General features: G+C 41.2%; 1 protein-coding gene across 1 annotated transcript; it reads left to right on the top strand.

The window, feature by feature from the left end:
- Positions 1–20,154: 20,154 nt before the first annotated feature.
- Positions 20,155–23,101, top strand: LOC118427160. Its single transcript, XM_035836798.1, has 3 exons — positions 20,155–21,873; positions 22,036–22,588; positions 23,074–23,101. The coding sequence occupies exons 1-3, from the start codon at positions 21,123–21,125 to the stop codon at positions 23,099–23,101; spliced, it is 1,332 nt and encodes a 443-aa protein (XP_035692691.1). The 5' UTR covers positions 20,155–21,122.
- The last annotated feature ends 98 nt before the right edge of the window (positions 23,102–23,199 follow it).

Below are 23,199 nucleotides of genomic sequence, written 5' to 3'. Positions count from 1 at the left end.
TTATGTGGAAGGTTCTAGAAAAATTTAACTTTGGCCCCTCGTTTATCAGTGCAATAAAATGCATGTATAATGACATTAGTAGCACCATCAGTAATAGAGGATGGTTATCTGACTTCTTTCCCTTAAAGAAAGGCATACGCCAAGGCTGTCCCATATCTGCTCTTTTATTCATCCTCACAGTAGAGATTATGGCTGTAAAGATCAGACAGGCACAAGACGTGGAAGGAATTAAAGTTAAAACCCATTCTAATGAAACTGTTGACATTAAAATCTCACAGGTAGCTGATGATACCACCTTGTTTGTATCTGACCTTACATCAATGGAAAATGCCTTCAAACTTATTCAAGATTTCTGTAGTGTTTCAAGCCTAAATCTAAATGTTAAAAAATGTGAAGGTTTATGGATTGGATCCTATGTTGACAGACAAGACACCCCCTTGGGTATATCTTGGCCAAAGACACCTATAAAATCCCTAGGTATATACTTCTGTAACTCATCCCTACACCATGAATGTGAACTGCTAAACTGGGAGAAAAAGATAGAAAGACTGAAAACCACACTTCAAATCTGGAAAGGTAGAAACCTGACTCTATATGGAAAAGTTACTGTCTTAAAATCCCTTGCCCTTTCACAAATAATCTATAACATGTCTATGATTCTTACCCCACCTTGGGTGATAAACATTGTAAAGAAAGAAATATTTACTTTCCTGTGGAATGGTAAAAAAGATAAGATTAAAAGAGATGTTGTTAGCCAACCTATTGAGCAGGGAGGATTAGGCCTGACAAACTTAGATCTCCAAAGACAAGCCCTACTTGCATCCTGGATACCAAGATTAGTGACAAATGACAACGCAAGATGGAAAGTTATTGCGTTAACATTTATAAACTCCCTTGGTCAAGACAATTTGCTATTGCATATGAACTTTACTTCTGATAAAGATGGTCCTGACATTAGTAAATTCCCCACATTTTATAAACAGGTAATATCATCCTTCCACTCTGCTGGTGGAGGAGGTAAGAACAAACCCTCTAGTGTAAGTGAAATAATGGGTGAAACTATATGGTGCAACAAATATATAAGGTCACAAGGTAAAACAATTTTCTTCCCAACCTGGATAAAAAATGACATAATATTCGTAAAAGACATTTTCCCCTTAGACAGGTTCATGTCTCTAGATCACTACCCTCAGCTTAACCTAAACACAAGACCTAATGGTATTATTGAATATATAACTCTGTTTCAAGCTATACCTCTTACATGGAAGAATGCAATAAGAAACCATAGAGGCCCAATTCCTTATCAAAGATTAGAGCTTAACACCCTTACCCCATGTATATTTGATGGTAAAACAACAAAACAAATCAAAAGCAAGAACACCTGCAAATTGTTTTATAATGCATTAGTGCAGGCACAGGCCAAGGAACCAACATGCTGTAAAAAATGGCAATCCATATTTCCTACTGAAACCCTGGCTTGGGAAAATATCTGGAGATGGTTAAGCACACAGACCTGTATAGACACTAAGTTAGCAGAGTTAAACTACAAACTATTACACCGAATATTACCATGTGCACACAATCTGCACAAATGGGGTATCAAAGATGAAACGGGACACATATATGATGCAACATGTACACTATGTAGCAGTGGAAGCATAGAAGATTATGAGCATATGTTCTTTAAATGTGAAAGACTGTGTAATTTCTGGGAATTAGTTAACACATTTGTACCCTTGCCCAACATAAAAATTACTTTGCAGGAGATTTTATTTGGAAAAATTGATCATTTGATAACTGCTAAAGACCAGAAAAATAGAACCTTTACTGTTACTGTGGCTAAATGGACAATCTTTAAAACTTGGATCTGGCTTAGAAAAGACCCACACCTGTGCATTACTAGCCTCTTTAATGTCTTTGAAAAGGACTTCGAAGAACGGATATTCCATCATAGACTGACAGCCAATGTAGATTGATTGTACACATTTTCTATTGATAGTTTGGCATGAACTGCACCTACTGTTAGACTTCTCCATTTTTGATCATAGTGTAATATCAGACTGTACAATAAGTCATATTCCTTAAGGTTCCCCAGATGTACTACATGTATTTGTCTCTTCTAACTGTTCCATTACCCATGTACTGCATGTAATTCGTCCAGACACAACAGTATAAGTTATCCCTCCATGTGCAATGGTACTCAACTGTACAAAATCTTGTCTTAGTTGTTGACAAATGTACTGTTGTTGTTGTTGTTTTTAATAAAAAAAAAAAAAAAAAAAAAAAACGTTTGTTACAGTCATTTCTGTACAACATTTTGTTAAGCAAGGTGGGATACAAATGACAGTCAACAACCCTTTCTTGTTTCTTTAGAAAGCCAGAAAAACTGTACAGCGTCACAAAAACGGCCATTTCTAGTCTTATACGTGCATAATATAACCGTGGCAACCATCGTACTAGTGGTTGTAACGTTTGTTACAGAATCTGGCGACAGGTATAAACCACCTCACACAGCCTCCAAGATCAGTGATAGTAGCGATCTGACGTGATCGGACAGAGGGCCTGGGTAGCTGATTTCACCTGCCGAACAATCATTCTGGGAACTGAATTGTTAAATTTTTGGCTACTATTTGAATTCTTCGTTTCTTCTCAGGCGACAGCCATTTTTTAGGGTGTGAAATCCCACCCGTGGCTATAATAATCTTTTAAGCCATGAACCAATACGAATGTTGTGGTGCATCTTTTGTAAAACATTACAGGGATTGTGGAAAAATGAAGGAACCAGTGATGTTGTCTATAATTTGCTCCATATCAAGGCGTAAAGTCAGGCGACAGCATTTCGACATTTAAATGAGAACGAGCCCTGGGTATTACGTCATGGAAGATTGTTTGAAGCAAGGTCTAATTTTTGACAAAACCCCGGTAGTCGGGGGTCCATATGGTATGGCTGGGAAACGCCATGAGCGCTATAATATGGGCTATGACGAAGCAGAAGATTCAGCATCGAACTTACAGTTCTACTTCCTTCTTCCACAGATCACGTAGCGTATGTTATTGTTTAAGATACGGCGCACGCCGAGTCACCGTTACACAGATGTAAACAACCCCCTGTGGTTTAATATAAAAACCTTTGAACTACAACATGTTAATTTACAGGGTTTTCTCGGCACAACCACGTAGATATTTCGTGCATTGTTAAATGATAGCGGGTGCTATGGCTTTTGGGACACTAGCGGGTTTTGTTCCTGTAATTTTGTGCTTGTACTTTTTTTACACTACACGTATATCCCTCTAGCTAACTCCACAGTGTGATAGTCCATTGTTTGCCTTTGCGTTGATACCAAAGTTCATTTAGTAATGACTAGCGGCACAAACAGGTGCGGTCAGAAGTGGGGACTTTCCATGATGTTTTCGGGCTCTGCGGTCAGTTAAACCCCCCAGTTCGAAGATTAAAGACGCATTTCACAATAATCAGGTCTCAATTCTTAATTTCAAAGAGTATTCAGGACAACACAGACCTAACGAGACAGAAGAGGTGAGTAATTTACTTTGTACTTTAAGGATCCTTGATTACATAAGTAAATGTATGCAACTAGAACATTTGAACTGTTGTTTCCAACCTAACAGATACTGTCATCGCTGTAAAAAAATCACAATTTCTTTTCACGACAGTAGTTTACTGTTAGATGTAAAGGCCAAAGTTGTAGAGCTTTTGTCTGAAGACTTATACACAAGTATTCGTTCGTAAAAATGGTAGGTGTATGTGCTGGGGGAGGGGGGCTCTTGGTCACAGGTACAACTGGCAGGTATATTTTCGACCTAAATGTCTCCGTTATGTCAGACTGAGGGGATAATTTATTACAATTGTATATCCTTACCTAGCATTTCTTAAGCGTATTTTTTTTCTTTATCTGCATAGTCTAACCATACGTACGAAACTGCCACGTCATCTCCGGACAGGGGAATTCCATGACAGGTCGGTAACTTTGCACCACGTGACGTTGGGTTTGAGGACTTGTTTGTCATCTAATAGCACGGCCGTATTTATTCTACAACGTTAAGTATAATACATGTAATTGATTATATATGTTTAATGTAGCAGAACTTGAGATAAACAGTAGGTGATGCTTTGCTTGGATCGCTCTGATACATTTGGCAGGTGCTGTTGTTTTGTAGAGTACAAATTCAGTCTTCTTTAGTCACCTGTCCACACAGAATATTGTATTCACCAACGTAAGTGTGGAAAGGTGTCATTGTTGTTGTAGTTGTTCATCCCGTTACATAGGTGTAAACAACTGGCTGTGGTACGACAAAAAGACCATTGACCTTCAAAATGTTTATGTACATGTTTTTTTTAGCACAACGATGTAACGTTAGATATCTTGTACGTTGCGAATTGATGCTGGGTGGCATAATGGCTTTTAAAACACTAACACGCTTTGTTCAGTATGTTTGTGCTTGTCCTTTTCTACACTTCACGTAGATCCATTTAGGTTACGCTATTAGCATTGATGCCAAAGTTTACCTGTTATAATGACTCGCGATACAAACAGGTGCGGCCAGAATTCGAAGTGGGGGTTTCCAATGTTTCTCATGACGATGTTTTCGGGCTCGTTCAGTGTAACCTCCCAATCTCAAGACAAAAGACGGATTTCACAATAACCAGACATAAATTCTTAATTGTTAGCATTACAACACAGCCCTAACAAGTCTAAACAGGTAAGTGGGAGTAACGTTGTACCTTAGCAATCTTCAATGCATTCAAAAATAAAGCAATATTTGAACAGTTGTTTCTAACCTAATAGATACTGTTAAATTGTCAATGTAAAAAATATAGCATTTATTCACTACAGCAGGTTGCTGAAGGCGAAGGTTGTAGAGCTTTTTTTAAAGATTAATGAACAGGTGTTTGTAAACATGGCAGGGGTGGAGGGGGGGTGGTACATTGAGCATGGAGATTGAGCAAGGTAGTTCCAAACCTTCGGGTAGGTACAACTGGTACGTGCATTTTCGACCTAATTTTTCCTTTATGGGAACAAACCGATATGACAGTTGGCTATATGACAATTGACAATTTTGTATTCTTGCCTAGCAAGTTTTTGTTTTCTTTTGTTTTATCATTATTCAGGTTGATCTGTACAGTCTAGCCAGAAGTCTGAAACAGCCACGTCATGGGGCAAAGGAATTCCAAGCCAGGTCGGTGTGTTTTCACGTTTGTTGGGTTTTCCGGGCCTGTTTGTGAGTTAGTGAGGAAACGGTATGACTCAGAGTGATCTGAATCGGTTAAACAAACATACAGCACAGTTCACGATATACGTGCAATATACGTGGTTCTTTTATCCAAATGTATCAAGGCGTCCTTACCAAAGTACATAGAATGGACGTGCATGATACTAAGTAAAACACTAAGAAAAAACAGAACACCGAGAAGGGAGGAGAAAACTTGTTAGTAGATCTCATGTTGTGTCCCAACGGTAAAATAGGTAGACTAAGGGACAAACAGACGAGAGAGCAAAGTTCATGTGTTATCGACCTCCTTACACAACACACTTTTTGACTACGCCCCAGGGGCGGAGACGCTAGCACCTTTCCGATACAGATGTAGGCACACTCATCTGTATTTCACATATGTGTTTTACAATGTAACGTTTAGAATAATACATGTAATTATTAGTTTCGCCAATGATGTTAATATATTTATATAGTAGTGTTTGTGTGTGGTTGAACAGCATAACTCGACAAGGTCTGAATAAATGTTACTGATATTTGGCATATGTATTGATATTTCGCCTAGGTCTTGATGGCACCTAGAAATAAAGAGATTTTTTGGCACCCAGCGACCTGTTAAGGTATTGCAGGGGACTTCCGGTTTAAATATTTCGTGATTTGGACATGCTATGGGCATGATTTTTGAGTGCTCGATTGTTGCACAGAGTATGTGCTGTAAGTTCCCCCCCCCCCCGAGTCTTTCTTAATTGCAGGGGGCGATTTTGTTTTAACCTTTGGACAATGATACCTCAAGAACACGTTGACGTGTAGGACCATCGCCATGTCTGGTATATTGATAGTCTGAGTGCTGACTTACACAATGAGATACTATTTATGCAAATCAACAGTTAATTTACATAATGAGGAAAACATATAAATCTACTGCAGTCCATTATAAGACTCTCAAACATGGTACAAATGTAACTGAGGAAGAGAAATGTCGAGATGTATTAATCATACGAATGAAAACACCATTTGCATGATCAATTAGAAAATACTATATTTTGGTAAATGATGGGAATTTCATACTATCAAAGTGAAAATGAACGTTATTAGACATAAATCATGCAAATCAGTGACTCATTCACATAATTTATGTGGAAATACTCAAATAGCCTCTTTGCTAATTTGCTAAAGTAAGGCTTTTATACTTTCAACACCTTTTTGGGGGGTAGGTAAGGTGATCAACATTTATGCAAAAGAGGAATTGCATAATCATTGGTAAATATCAATAATAATTTACTCGAAAAGGTTGGTATATTTTGGCAAAGGTATGAGGTCGTAGAAGTTGATCATTTTTGTTTATTGTAGCGCTATTCTAGAAAAATCATGGTTGACAACGTTGATTGGAGATGCGTGCCAAAGTAGAAAAGTCACTCGGATACAATTGGCAGGTAGAGTATTGATTGAGTACTTTAAAATCTTGTATTAACATGAGCCATATACTTACAGCAACGGGAAAAGGCAGGAGTTCCCTGACCAATGACGAGAGCAAAGCTGGACCCATTACCATCGGTGACAAAGGCGAAGACATTGACATGTTGGTGACAATTTTAATATTTGTATTTCTTTACTGAAGAAAAGAAAAGACTTTTCAGTCAACAATATACTTTGAAAAATCAAAATAACGTAAACATTAACTAAACATAGCAAACGGTATTTCCTCTGAAATAACTTTGTTTGGTGATCTAATCTTTATACGCAGTTGGATCAGCACACGTCAGGCTAATTCCTGATAAACACCAATAAAAGCGCGGTCACAAATGCACCAAATCCGATAGAGGATGCAGGGATGCTCCACAGGTAGGTTACGGCGTCTACGTGATACCGGGCCCCAGGTTGATTTTTATATCATTGTTAATTAACCACGAAGCTCGAAGTTGAAATGAACCCGGGGCCAGCCGTACAAAAGAAAATATCCCAGGAGCCGCAGGGCAACCCACAGGGTCACGCAGGGGTCACGCCCGAAAGTGCCAAAATACAGACCGTTATTTTTTGGTACTTCTTTACTACTATAGGAAGGAAAAGACGCAATATGCATTGTAGGGCACCATTTAGTTGGCGTAAATACAACATGTAACATTGATAGTGACTAAACATATTTGCATATTCCTTTGAAATAACTTCCATTTACTTTGCTATGCGCAGTTGTATCAGTACAACTTTATTCCTGATAAACACCAATAAAGGTACGGTCAAAAATGCACCATATCCAATAGGGGATACCGGTGGACTACCAGATATCGGGGTACCTATATTGGTATGCCCCAAGGGTAGGTAACTGCGTCCACTTGTTATCGAGCCCCGGGTAGGTTTTAATTAAGAGTTAAAATGAACTCAGGGCCAGCCGTACAAAAGTCTATACCAGGAGCCGCAGGATAACCCGCCGGGCCACGCAGGGCCACGCAGGGGTCACGTCCGAAAGCGCCAAAATACAGCCCGTGAACTGCAAAGCAGAGCCCCTTTCCCCAAATTGTGACCTAGCCTTTATGATGGAATACTTGAGAATTTGAACTGTGTGCCATGTCATCATTTCAACAGCACGTGCACCAAACACCTTAAGGAGGGTTGCAGAGCCCTGCAGTCAGGAGACTTGGACACGGCAGAACAGATCTTTGCAGCTGCGCTAAAGTCTGTTCATGGGAAAGGTGAGTAACCACGTAACGGTTTGTAATACGGCATCAATGGTACTTTTTTGCAAGGGGGATTTGTGACAGAGATATCATCCCTATCACGTTGCCAAATAGAATAACATGGGTTTCGTTCTCCCTATATGTGGTAATAGGAGGCAACAAGGTGGTAACAAGGAAAAATGCACCAAGGCGACAATTAGAAGTCCTACTTGTGAAAAATCTTATCACTTTTTAAAGGAGATCGTAGCCTGTTTCAATGAGAGTAGAATACATGGATGACCAGGTGAATCCATACAAACTTATTTCTGCATGCAAAGATATGTAAATGCATGCTAATCTATACGCTAAATAGTGAGTGGTACTTAACGGTTTTTTATTTTAATATATATCTAGTTGTCAAGAAAAATTTCTGTAGGGTTACCGAGAATGATTTTTAATAATACGATAGATAGATAAAGAACATATATGATTTTTCATATATGTATGCATTATCTTAGTTCTGAATTGCTACTTCATTATCTTTTAATAGCAAATGTATGTATATTGATCAAATAAGGTTGACAGGTGTCATAAATCGATTTTGGCATGTTAAAAGTATTTTGCATGTTAAAAGTATTTGGTCCTGTGTATAAAGTATTTACAGATTTTGCTGTTAAGCATCTTTTACTTATGCATAAATAAATGTTTTTCTTTCCGTTGATAAGCTCATCAACTAAAAATTTTGATAGTTTGCACCCATTTGTAAATTTTCATCTTATTACTATCTATTATATCAATGACGTCACAATGATGTACAAAAATTATTTCTGTACTTACGGTTATCGAGAAGTATTATTGTCGATAATATGATATTTGTATTTCATACAGAGTCAAACAAAGAGGTGGAGCCACTACGAAAGTTAAGTGATGTCTACCTGAAGGGAGGAATGCTGTCAAACGACGGTGATGACTTCACCAAGGCAGCAGCGCTCTGTAACGCAGCACTGGTTAGATCCAAAACAGAAGACCAAGGGGACATAAAACAAACAATCCAGGAAATAACCCAATCATTCGTTAAACACGTCCTGGGTGTCACAGAAACTGTAAACATTGATGATATAGACAAACATAAAACGATGTTGAAGGATGACAGACAGGAAGTAGCAAAAGAGATAGAAGAGATTGAACAACAGGCCGATCCTTACTGCCTTGATGATGACGACCCAAATATCATAGAAATGGAGAAGAGGAGAGTGGAAGCAATCAGGGCATTGTTTAAGACAATACTACATCAGCGAAGAACGTTTATAGTTGGCCTTATAGATGAATGCATGGAGGTAATGGGTCCCCCTCCCTGTAAGTACGCCATGATAGGCTTGGGTTCGCAAGCCACAGGTCTGGTAACACCGTACTCTGACCTGGAGTTTGCCATTTTGATAGAGAAGGAAACATTAAATAATGTCACCTACTTCCGCAACCTCACTCACTACCTGCATCTCAAAGTAATCAATCTGGGAGAAACTATTCTTCCTGCCATGGGGATTAAGTCTCTCAATGATTTCCACTCAGACGATCCACTAGACAACTGGTACTATGACTCTGTAACACCGCGCGGGTTTTCGTTCGATGGAGCCATGCCACAAGCATGCAAGACTCCGTTAGGCAGGGGTAAAATGTGCGAACTTATCTGCACACCCAGCAACATGGTACAACTTCTGGAAGTCAATGTAACGTCCTATTTGAAGAAAGGCTACCATCTTGCAAGTGTATTAGGGAATGTTTCTTTAATCGCAGGAGAGCAAGAGTTGATTGATGGATATATGGCTCTATGGACTAAGCTACTGCGTGAAGACAGTAGACAAATCCCCTCCTTACTCGCAAATTCCATAATGACAGAGAATTCCCCAACGTTTGAAAGACAAGTCCTGAGTGACAGTCTACTAAATGTTAAGAAAGAAATCTATCGATTTTCAAGCATTGCTGTTACATGTTTGGCACTGCATCACGAAATACAGCCGACGACAATTTGGGAGACCATTGCAAAGATGCACAAAAATGGAGTCGTTAACAAAGAGAACGCGCATCACTTGTTGGTGATGGTCAGCATCTCAGCAGAACTGAGGCTGCGGACATACATGAACAATCAAGGCCAAGTGGAAAATATGTCAGCATTGTCGTCCATGCCGACAAAAACAGATTTTGGGGAAACATTAAGGAAGGTGTTTTACATCTCTAATGCAAAACAACTCATCAGGTACTATTACACAGCAAAACCTTTAAAGCGCTTTGTCTCAAAGTTTATCGAGTCGCCAGGAGAGCCTTTAAGACTGTTTGACAATTCTTTGCAACTAAAATCACAGGTATATGTTAGTTTGTGTGATTACCTGAATTCAAAGGCATGTTTGGAAGAACTTCTGGAGAACTATCGAATCCGATTTGGTGAAGCTTCCATGAATTCTGACATTGTCCAAACACTTCTCGAGTTAGGTACAGCATGTCAGAATATTGGGGATTACAAAAAAGCAATCTTCTATTACGAACAATCACTACAGATAATGCGGACTATCTATGGCGAAAACACTGCACATCCTGATATCGCCACGTCACTAAACAACTTGGGGGTTGCCTGGAGGAACCTTGGTGATCACAAAATGTCCGTCAGCTATCACGAACAGTCACTACAGATGAAGCGGACTATCTATAGTGAGAACACTGTACATCCCGATATCGCCAAGTCACTAAACAACTTGGGTGTAGCCTGGATGGACCTTGGTGATCACAGAAAGGCCATCAGCTATCACGAACAGTCACTACAGATGACGCGGACTATCTATGGTGAGAACACTGCACATCCTCATATCGCCTCGTCACTAGGCAACTTGAGTAGCGCCTGGAGGGACCTTGGTGATTACAAAAAGGCCGTCAGCTATCACGAACAGTCACTACAGATGGAGCGGATTATCTATGGGGAGAACACTGCACATCCTGATATCGCCTCGTCACTAAACAACTTGGGTAACGCCTGGGGGGACCTTGGTGATCACAAAAAGGCCGTCAGCTATCACGAACAGTCACTACAGATGATGCGGATTACTCATGGTGAGAACACTGCACATCCTGATATCGCCACGTCACTAAACAACTTGGGTAACGCCTGGACTGACCTTGGTGAACATAAAAAGGCCGTCAGCTATCACGAACAGTCACTTCAGATGAGGTGGATCATCTATGGTGAGGACAAGGCACATCCTGATATCGCCTCGTCACTAAACAACTTGGGTAGCGCCTGGATGTGCCTTGGTGATCACAAAAAGGCCGTCAGCTATCAAGAACAGACACTACAGATGAATCGGACTATCTATGGTGAGGACAATGCACACCCTGATATTGCCTCGTCACTAAACAACTTGGGTAACGCCTGGGATGACCTTGGTGAACATAAAAAGGCCGTCAGCTATCACGAACAGTCACTACAGATGGACCGGACTATATATGGTGAGAACACTGCACATCCTGATATCGCCTCGTCACTAGACAGCTTGGGTATCGCCTGGCGTAACCTTGGTGATTACAAAAAGGCCGTCAGCTATCACGAACAGTCACTACAGATGAGGCGGGTTATTCATGGTGAGAACACTGCACATCCTGATATCGCCTGGTCACTAAACAACTTGGGGCTCACCTGGATGCGCCTCGGTGATTACAAAAAGGCCGTCAGGTATCACGAACAGTCACTACAGATGAGGTGGATTATCTATGGTGAGAACACTGCACATCCTGATATCGCCTCGTCACTAAACAACTTGGGGCTCGTCTGGAGGAGCCTTGGTGATTACAAAAATGCTGTCAGCTATCACGAACAGTCACTACAGATGGAGCGGACTATCTACGGTGAGAACACTGCGCATCCTGATATCGCCTCGTCACTAAACAAGTTGGGTAACGCCTGGAGGAACCTTGGTGATCACAAAAAGGCCGTCAGCTATCACGCACAGTCACTACAGATGATACGGAGTATCCATGGTGAGAACACAGCACATCCTGACATCGCCTCGTCACTAAACAACTTGGGGAACGCCTGGGGAGACCTTGGTGATTACAAAAAGGTCCTCAGCTATCACGAACAGTCACTTCAGATGAGGTGGATCATCTATGGTGAGGACAAGGCACATCCCGATATCGCTAGGTCACTAGGTAACTTGGGTAACGCCTGGATGAATCTTGGCGATCACAAAAAGGCCGCCAGCTATTACAAACAGTCACTACAGATGATGCGGAGCGTCTATGGCGAGAACAATGCACATCCTGATATCGCCTCGTCACTAAACAACTTGCGTATCGCTTGGAGGCTTCTTGGTGATCATTAAAAGGCCGCCAGCTATCACGAACAGTCGCAACACATGCAGCGGGAGTGTCTATGATGCGAACACCGGGCACCTGTACATTATCTGCTTACTGCAAAACTTTGGAAATCGCTTGGAGAAATGTTGATGATGACAGGAAAGTCGACATTTATTTTCCTATATTGACAAAGATGAAGAAGATTATCAAAAAGTACGACGACTTTGTTGTTTGATTTGAAATAAACTCGTCCCGGTATTCATGAATCACAACATCATGTCAGTCCCAAAGGTTGTATAATTATTAATAGCATTATACTGATTTAAGTTTGAAGTATGCATGTCTTGTCAAGGGTGACACAAGTTGTTCTCAAATCATTTTTTTACTGATTGTGAATGATAAACATGTCTGATGACATCCTATCTACTGAGCACCGAATTAATCTTTCTTGCAACAATGAAACTTTGTGCCAATGAATTCCAAACGCCGTTTATTGTGTAGTTGTCCTCTTGTCAATTTCCTTTGTTTCTGTCATCATCATCATATCTTATCGCTCAATGTCCTAGTCTAGCAGCGGGCTGCTTCGTTCGCCAGCCTCTCTTCGATCACTGTGAGCAGCTTGGGCTGAGTTCACACTTATTTTGTAAAAGGTGTTTTATGGTTTTGTAAAAGTCGTTGCATGTCTGTTTCTATATTTCATATAATTTATGCTACTAAACAGACACCGTATACTAGTAGTAAAATTACCTTTGTATGATTATCTTATCAAGAAGTTACTTGTGTGCGCAAGAAAAAATACTGCACGTCAATCATCGTGAAAGATAAAGCACATTTTATTACGATTCCTTTCCTTTTAAGTTTACGAAAAGAAGAGCTCTTAGAATCTTTATAGTAAGCACTCCTCCTAACATCACGAACCCCCCGCATTTAATAGAACAGGTTAAACCTGCCTTCATCCAGAGTTAGCTTTCAGACTAGAGTAGACACGTGACATATTGCATTGCACTGAAATTAGCCCTTGGGCAAGAATTTGCAATACCGTCATCTTATAAATTAGGTATATGATATTTAAGTTCATGACATTTAAGTATATGATATTTAAGCTGCTACAAAATAATATGACTTGATAAGTTCTGTATTTTTGTTTTGAAATGTTAAGTGCATGGTTGACAGATACATTGCACTATCATGATGGTTATGTTTTTAAGGCTGGAAAATGATATCTCTTTACGATTAAGGCGCAGGAATGTCTTATGTATATAGTATATATATGATCTAATTTTGAGAAGTATTAAAATAGTTTATTGTTAGAATCAATAACCCCTTTGTATTATGACCAAGCGATGCTGTGATTTCATGTTATATTAAATAGTGAGAAGATATACAGTCTTGTTTCTGTTTCTTTGAGTTGTCGTGTAGTAAACTAAATGGACTGGAAAGAATACTGAATATTCTGAATTTGTTTATTTGGCATGTAGGGGATTTAAAAACGTCTTAGACCCAGTTCTCGGTCCCAGACGGGATGCCGTTCCTGTGCCCGTGTCCAGGGTAGTATGACTCCATGTCGTCATCACCACCTGTCGTGCTGGTCACGTAATTCTCCACCAACCCGCACTCTTCTCTCCACACCCCCAAGAACCGCGCAGTAGACCTTCACCTCAGTGACGTCATCAAGGTCGTCGTCATTATCCTGTCCGAACCAGGAACAGCGAACCTTCTTATTGGTCGTGACGTCATCTGGGTAGCAGAACTGGCTGTCTTCCCGCCAATCAGCGTAGAGGACGGCACATCTCAGCTTCCTCAGCAGCCGGGGACTCACGGGTACGTGCTGGGACAGGTGGCCGCTCTCGTAGTCACTGGAAAGTTACAAGACAATATTTATGAAAACAACAAAAGTAAAGCAACTTTTGCAATTAAGGCCTACCACAACTAAACATACCAAGACAAAGAAAAAAAAAACAAGTGGATATAAATGAATTAACCAAGTTGAACGTAAATGCAGATAGATAAACAAAATATGAGTAAATTAATATGTTGAGTTTGACGTACTCTTTACGCCATTGGTTCTGAGATCTAAACATTATTTGATGCATTTGCCAATCTGTACAGAGTAATATATAAGGATTATCTCCTAAACTGTAGTTGAATTTACAAAATTATTATATTGCAATCCATACTACAATATGGATTTGCAATATATTGATTTTCCTTGGTCTCTTCTTCTCCTCCTGTCAAATTCTTCAAATGGATTCAACTTTTTTCATTTTGGACCAAATGAGCTGAAATTTGGCAGTGTGGTAGAAATAGCAAATACCCCCAGGTGTTTTTTTTCCCACTTTATTGATAGAGGCCTTAGAAATTATGATATTTAGGGTTTTTGGTCATTTTTAGACCAAATATATATATATATATTGGTCCCCTGTGCCCTGGTATTACAACCTAATGACCTGAAATTTGGTACAGAGGTGCACTGGACATATGAGCACAGGACGTTGTCAACTCTTTCTTCATAGGTCACTTCAAAAATTAGTTATTTTGGGGGGGTTTGGCCAATTTTGACTAAAAATGTATATTTTTTACTCCTATGCCCTTGTATGGAAACCAAATGACCTTCAATTTGGTACATAGGTGCATGGGACATATGAGCACAGAGCTCTATCAACACAATCTTCATAGATCACTTAGAAAATGAGAAAATTAGTTATTTTGGGGGTTTTGGCCATTTTTGACTAAAAAATGTACATTTTTGGCTCCTACGCCCTTGTATGGAAACCTAATGACCTGAAATTCGTCATGAAGGTGTGTCTGGCAAGTGCCCACAGTACTTCGTTTTCACTTTGGGCAAACATTACTTTAAATTGTTGAATTTTGGGATTTTTTTGCTATTTTTATACTAAAAATGTTAAGTTTTGGCTCCTGTGACATGTATGAAAACCAAATGGTCTGAAATTTGGTATGAAGGTGCCTACGGTATGTGACCAAAGGGCTCTATTTACACCTATGGTGTACATCAAAATGGTTGAAGTTGGGATTTTTGGCCATTTTTGACCAAAAATGTATATTTTTGCTTCCTGTGTCATGAAAAGCCAACTGATCTGGAATTTGGTATTGGGGTAGCTTTAGCACTATAAATGGAAAATGGGCCACATAGACCAGTCCATTTTGCATAGATAGGGGTGTCTGGAAGAGTCCATTCTTGTAAGGGGGCATAGGTATGAAGATGGATTGCAATATGCTGTATTTGCTCCCAAGCTTTCTAGTTTTATCTTATTTTACCAAGTAGAAAAAAAGGTGAAAAAACTCTAGCTAGGGTTTTCGTTTATACTTAGCGATACCGAGATAAGACTTGGCCAAATTTATACCACTCTTGCTGTTGTGATTTGCTACATTTAACCGATTACTTTTCTGACGAACTTTAAGTTATAATCATCAGAAAACAAAGGCATGAAAATACAGAACACGTGATCAAATACGGACAAAATATTAAAATACGTAAAGAAACAAGTTAAAAATAGGATTTCACTCCTGTCATATGCTCTACTACCTACCATTGTATTTGTAATGAAATATACTTAGACTCACAAATCTCCGTCGGACAGGAACTGTTCCGAGCTGATCTCAGTGTCAGTCTTGTCTGTGACGTGTGGCGTGGATCCGATCACCTCTCGTGTAGCAGCGCTAAGCTCGTGCCGAACGGGACATGCCGTGACTGTGATGACTTCTGCCTCTGTGAAGTCAGCGCGCCGAGGACTTGTCTCTCCCGACCTGCTGATGACGTCATTTCCCGCGTTTTCTCCGTCAGCGGGATCTGGCAGACTGCAGGTGTTGATGACGTCATTTCCCGCGTTTTCTCCGTTACCGGGACCTGGCAGATCGCAGGTGTTCATGACATCATTGGTGACGTCAGAATTGTCGTCATCCCCAGAGAAATCGTTCTCCTTTCCGGCGTTCCCCTCGGAGACTTGGCCCCGTCCAAGAGGACACGCGGAAGGTGACTTCTGGTGGCCGATGTCAGAGTTGGACGTCAGCAGCTCTTTGGCCGGCCCCTGGTCATCATCACACACAGTGACGTCATTTTCAGACGACACGGCTGTTTCGTTGTAGTTTGCCATTTTCTTTGTGTGTGGCAAGAACTCTGGTGTGCCTAGAAAAAAAATATCAACTAAGTTGGAGACGTACCAACTTGCTAGCCAGCCAGTGCAGAAAACAGTCATGACGACAAAGTTTCGGTACTTAGAGAAACAAACAAACAAACAAACACTTTTTGTTCAAGCTCAAAAATCATCAAGAAACATTTAACTACATCTCTGCCCACTTTAGCATTATGCACCTAGATTTCGGTAGTCAAAAGTTTGTTCTTCCCTCAAAGTTGTCATTCTCAACAATGCTTCGGGCAAAATTCAAGTATCTTGGTTTTACAAATCACTCTGTCTGATATTTCGAACCGTTACCGCGTACCTTGTTAACTGATGTGTCAGTCTCAAAACTAAGCAAAATGGACAAATAAATACAGCGTAGTAAGAATTCGTTTTGGCCTCACCAACACTTGATCCCCCGCCTCTCTTGTTCACAGCATCCTCATCTACTGCATCGTCTCCAGAAGTCTTCTTGCTCTCAGTGGAAGCTGTACGGACGTCTTCCGCAGTGGACAGCTCCTTGTCGCGCATCTTCACGGGACCGACAGCCGTCGGCGTCTCGTCCGAGACATCCCGTGGATACTTGTAGGACTCCTCGGTGGGGGTTGTCTCCTCGTTCAGCAGACATGCCAAACTGGGCGAAGACTTGCTGGTCTTTCTTGTCACCTCTACTAGCCTCGATCACGGCTACTTTCCTGTCGACCCTGTCGTTCTTCCCGAGAGGAAAGGCGGCGCTCCTGCACAGCACCCAGGCCGGGGTCTGCGGCGCCAGCGGTACCAGGTCCAGGCCCGTGTTGAATGACGGGACGTGCTGAACACCTTGGACAGGTGGTACCTCGGACGAAGTGTGCGCGTCCTGGGCTCTTTTGTGCTGCTGAATATAACAAAACAAATGTGTCAGGTACTGAAAGAAAGATACATATTCCTAGATCTATGGATCAACTTTTGAACAAAATTTGACTTTTGACTACAGCAAGATAAAACATACCGTTAGGAATATATGAATGTCGTCAATTTTCATCCGTTTCGAAATAAATAGACCATACTTTAAATCGTAATAATTTGTGATAAGGTAAAAAGTATGAAAAATGTCACCTCATACAGCCCGGCAGTGACAATTAAGGACACCCGCCACGATGAAGAGCCCCAGGTCCAGACCGCTCCAGTCCGCATGGCCGGTCTTGTACGGCATGTCCGGACGGAGGCAGTTCTGCTGGGAACCGCTTGGGTGCGGCGGTGAAGTGTGCACAAGCACGATACCTGGGTGGCAAAATGATAGAATCCGTCGAGAAGAAATGAAAACAAAGATAAACGTCAAGGGGCATCGGTCCCGGCTATTCTCTCTACAATTCATCACATCATTAGCTTTAAAATTAAGTAAGAAAATATGACCTACAATATTTTTTTGTTCCAGCTTGATCTGCAGTGAACAAGATAACCATGACATAATAGACTGACCTGCTATCGAAGTGACGAAATTAAAATTAAACCTTTTAACAACTGATGCAAGAGTGTGTAGTAAATATTGTAATGCAATGTACATTTTTGTTCTATTTATTTCTTTTCATTGTACAATCCTACTAGTACATCGGTATGATTACACTATGATTTAAATAATTCACGTAGTAGCTTTATGTTATTAATCTGTATCTGTTAAATCACCTCGACTGAAATCTTAGGACAGAAAAAAAGAATCCCTATTTACCGACCGTATGTTAGCATCGTAATTGAAGACAAAACCTTTTTCTTCAGAAGTACGAGTATAAAGTTGAACTATTTACTAACACTGACAGCGTCCCTGTGGAATCATATGCTGTGTTATCATGAAGCATGCCGTACAAATCTACACAAGGATCGGAAGAACAAATATTGGAACCACAGACCACATTTATCATTCCTTACCTGCGGCTGGTGTTGTTTATGTGGATACTGCAGTTCTGGGACAGACCCGCAAGGCGACGCCTAGCGCCACTCTAGCGGTCTGCATCTTTCCACTTACGGTACTTCGATACACAAACGTTTAGTTCAAGACTCTGTCGTCTTGATTAACACAGTAAAATAATCTTGTGCTCCTTTCAGAATCTCTACGTCTTCGCTGACAATCTCAACCAGAATATCGCTCAAGATATAACAAGAAACACTGATTTCCGTCTGTGGTCTCGCCCAAAAAGAAACGCGCCCTGTTTCTCTCGCTGACCGATTGTCACTGATAAAACAACAAAGCAGTAACTACCTGGAACAACCGATTGTGAGGTTCACGTGACTTCCGATGTTCTGGAACGCTAACGTTATAATACGGTGGATCAACTGAGAAAGTTCGGTTTCGAATATGTATCGCAAACATTAAGTGCATTATTCAGTATTCTTGGCCATAATGTTGGTGAACTCTCTTTAGGATAACAGTGAGGAATCCCCATGGATGCTTTCTCCCAGCAATGATATTACTCAACATTTCATGTAAAGGGGTATAACATCACTAGTAATAGTAGTAGTATATTCGCGGCAATTTGTTCGAACTTAAAACACCACGAACTTTTTTTCTGTCTTCTGTCTGCCTCAGCTCCGCCCCCCTTGTTTTAACTTCGAAATTTAAACTACCGCAATTACTCCATTTTCATTCTGTCCAGAGCTATTTGAAGACGAATATCACTTTATGGTTGTCTGTCCCAAATATTCTGATATTCTCTATACACAAGGCTGTCATCTTATACACAAGGATTTATCTCAATGGACCTGAAGTGCAAATTCAAATACATCATGACATGTGACAATCCCTGCATGACAGATATAGGAAAATACATCAAAGAAGTTTTAGACATTAGAAATCCCTCCAATGATTGTAAAAGCCTCCAATGATTTATAAGAAACTTATTCCATACTACAACTTCTGTATTAGTTAGATAAGCGTTTAGTTATAGAAGTGTAATTATGTAGATGTCATACTTTGTACCCCGTACAATTGTTGTGCAATAAAGCTATCTCTATCTCTTAACCGCAAAATCAAAACCAACGAAACGTTTCTACTTTTATAGTACTGTAGAGAAAATCGTGCAAGGCACGTTGCGAGAGGATTGGCTCTTTTGTCATGGATGTTAGTTTGAACAGAGACAGACCAAGGTCAAGCTTTACAAAAACCTGATAGTCGAAGGTCCACATGATATGGCTGTGAAACGCCATTGACGCTATCATATGATGGGCTGTGACGAAGCGGAAGATATAGTTTCTACTAAGAATAGTGTACAGTCGAAGGGACAAGCATCGAACATCCATGCTTCTGTCTTCAACAGTAAAGTGTGTTGTTTTAAGATACAACGCAAGCCGCTTCACCGTTCAGCTACATAAGTGTAAACAACTGCCTGCTGCGGTACAACTAAAAGACCTTTGACCTTCGTAATGTTTATCTACAGGGGTTTTCCAGCACAGCCACCTAGGCATTTCGTGTTTGCAAAATGACACTGGGTTCAATGGCTTTAAAAACAATAGGGATTTTTCTTCAGTACATTTGCGCTTGGCCTTTTTTACATTGCACCTAGACCCGTTACACAGTGTGATAGTCCATTTCGTCGCCTTTGTATTGATACCGAAGTTCCCCTGTTAAACCCTCGCGGTACAAACAGGTACGGCCACACCTTAGGTGACTTCCGCTTTTTTACCTGACAGTGTTTTCGATGCTCAATGATAATTTTTACCACATAATTCGAAGACTTAGGACGGATTTTGAAATAAGCAGGCCACAATTCCTCATGTTTGACAGTACTGGGGAGAGCAGAGACCTAACAAATTGAACAGGTATGTGGGAGTGACGTCGTACCTTGACGATCTATTCAACATGAACGCAGTATTTGAACTGTTGTCTCCAACCCTACTATTGTCATTGAGAAAATGTCACAGTGTCTGTTTACAACAGTACGTTTAATACTGAATGTGAAGGCTTTTGTTTGAAGACTGCTGAACAGGTGTTCGTTTGTATTACATCGGCATGTGTGTGTATGTGTACGTTTGTTGGGAGGGGGGTAACGTTATATCAAGGCAAGGAGGTTCCAAACCCTTGGTCGCAGGTACGACTGATGGTACATTCCCTGTTATGAGGGCAGACTGACACGACAACTGGCCCCAATTTTGTATTCTTATGTCGCAAGTTGTTTTTTGTAATTATTTTGTTTTATCATCATTCATGCTAACCTATATAGTCTAGTCACAAGTCTGAAACTGCCACGTCATTCCCGGACAGGGGAATTCCATGACAGGTCGGTGTGTTTTCACCACGTGACGTTGGGTTTGAGGAGTTGCGTGTGAGACTGTGTGTATGACTCACGGTTGACTTGGTTTAAAACAAACACACCATATAATATATTATACGTGTTTCTTCAACTCCAGGTAATCGGTGGTTCATACCGACGTGCATGTAGAATCCGCTTTTGGCAACGCCCTGGAGAAGGAGCCATTAGCAACTGATCGATTAAGATACAACATTGGCACATTGAGCTATATTCATACGCGCGTATGTTATACTCCAACGTTAAGTATAATACATGTAATTAATTATTTCTTTTTTATGTAGCGATACTTCGAAGAAACCGAAGTTAAAGCGTTGATTGGAGAAGCTCGCCACAAGAGAAGGGTCACTCTGCAAACAATTGACAGACGCTTTTGTTCTGTGGAATATTGATTCAGTCTTCAGTGGCCATAAGTTCACACCAGTTCTTGTCTTAACTTTCCATTTGAATTATAGCCTTACAGTAACAACAACGAACGGGAACGGAACATGGCAGAACAGCTACAGGAAGGCTGCAGAGCCCTGCAGACAGGGGGCATAAACACGGCAGAACAGTTGCAGGAGAGCTACAGGACCCTGCAGACAGGGGACCTCAACACGGCAGAACAGCTGCAAGAGAGCTACAGGGCCCCGCAGACAGGAGACATAAACACGGAAGAACAGCTGCAGGAAGGCTGCAAGGACCTGCAGACAGAAGATCTGGACGTGTCAGAACAGCTGCAGAAGGGCTACAGGGCCTTGCAGACAGGGGACGTCGACACAGCAGAACAGCTGCAGGAAGGCTGCAAGGACCTGCAGACAGAAGACCTGGACGCGTCAGAACAGCTGCATGAGGGCTGCAAGGACCTGCAGACAGAAGACCTGGACGCGTCAGAACAGCTGCATGAGGGCTGCAAGGACCTGCAGACAGAAGACCTGGACGCGTCAGAACAGCTGCATGAGGGCTGCAAGGACCTGCAGACAGAAGACCTGGACGCGTCAGAACAGTTGCCGGAGGGCTGCAGGGCACTGCAGACAGGGGAGCTAGACACGACAGAACAGCTGCAAGAGGGCTGCAAGGACCTGCAGACAGAAGACCTGGACGCGTCAGAACAGCTGCAGGAGGGCTGCAGGGCCCTGAAGATAAGGGACATGGGCATAACAGAATACCTGCAGGAGGGCTGCAGGTCCCTGCAGGCAGGAGACATGGAGATGGCAGAACATAACTTTGTAGCTGCGCTCAAGTCTGTTCATGGGAAAGGTGACTAAATGCTTATCTACTTGAATTTGCATGTATTCGTCTGATCACTACATATTCTATCCATGACGACACAAATATGTCCATGAAGAGAATTTTTGTGCGGTTGCCGAGAAGAAGTCTTATTAATATAGATTATATGATGTTTTTTGTATGATCACACAGAGTCAAGCGAAGAGGCGGAGCCACTACTGAAATTAAGTGATGTCTACCTGAAGAGAGGGATACAGTCAAGAGACGGTGATGACTTCACTAAGGCAGCAGCGCTCTGTAACGCAGTACTGGTAAGAGCCAAAACAGAAGACCAAGATGACATAAAACAAACAGTCAAGTTGATAGCACAATCATTCGTTGAGCATGTCCTGTGTATCACACAAACGGTAGTCATAGATGATATAGATAAGCACCAAGCGATGTTGAAGGATGATAGAAGTCAAGTAGAAAAAGAGATCGAAGAGATTGAACATCAGGCCGATCTCTACAGCCTTGATGATGACAACCCAAATATCACAGAAGTGGAGAAAACGAGAGTAGAAGCAATCAAGGCATTATTTCAGACAATACTGCATCAGCGAAGAACGTTTATTGTTGGCCTTATAGACGAATGCATGGAGGTAATGGGCCAACCTCCCTGTAAGTACGCCATGATAGGCTTGGGTTCGCAAGCCACAGGTCTAGTAACACCGTACTCTGACCTGGAATTTGCCATTTTAATGAAGTTTATTTATTTGCAAGTTCGTGCCCGAGGGCTAATTGCAAGTACATAGTATACACATAGTGACAATGGACAGTCATAAACAATGTTCTAATCTAATACTAGTGTTGGCTATTTCTAAGCAGGTTTAATAGAGAAGGAAACGGAAAATAATGTCACCTACTTCCGCAACCTCACTCACTTTCTGCATCTCAAAGTAATCAATCTGGGAGAAACCATTCTTCCTGCCATGGGAATTAAGTCTCTTAATGATTTCAACTCAGACGATCCACTGGGCAACTGGTACTATGACTCTGTAACACCGCGCGGGTTTTCGTTCGATGGAGTCATGCCACATGCATGCAAGACTCCGTTAGGCAGGGGTAAAACGTGTGAACTTATCCGCACACCCAGCAACATGGTAAAACTGCTGGAAGACAATGTCACGTTCCATTTAAAGAAAGGCTACCATCTTGCAAGTGTCATGGGGAATGTTTCTTTAATCGCAGGAGAGCAAGAGTTGATCGATGGATATAGGTCTTTATGGACTAAGACACTGCGTGAAGACAGTAGAAAAATCCCCTCCTTACTCGCAAATGCCATAATAACAGAGAATTCCCCAAATTTTAAAAAAC

This window comes from Branchiostoma floridae, chromosome 12 (assembly GCF_000003815.2).
Source record: "Branchiostoma floridae strain S238N-H82 chromosome 12, Bfl_VNyyK, whole genome shotgun sequence".
Classification (NCBI taxonomy): Eukaryota; Metazoa; Chordata; class Leptocardii; order Amphioxiformes; family Branchiostomatidae; genus Branchiostoma; species Branchiostoma floridae.
Note: the sequence above shows the minus strand (reverse complement) of the source record. Positions and strands in the feature narration are given on the sequence as shown.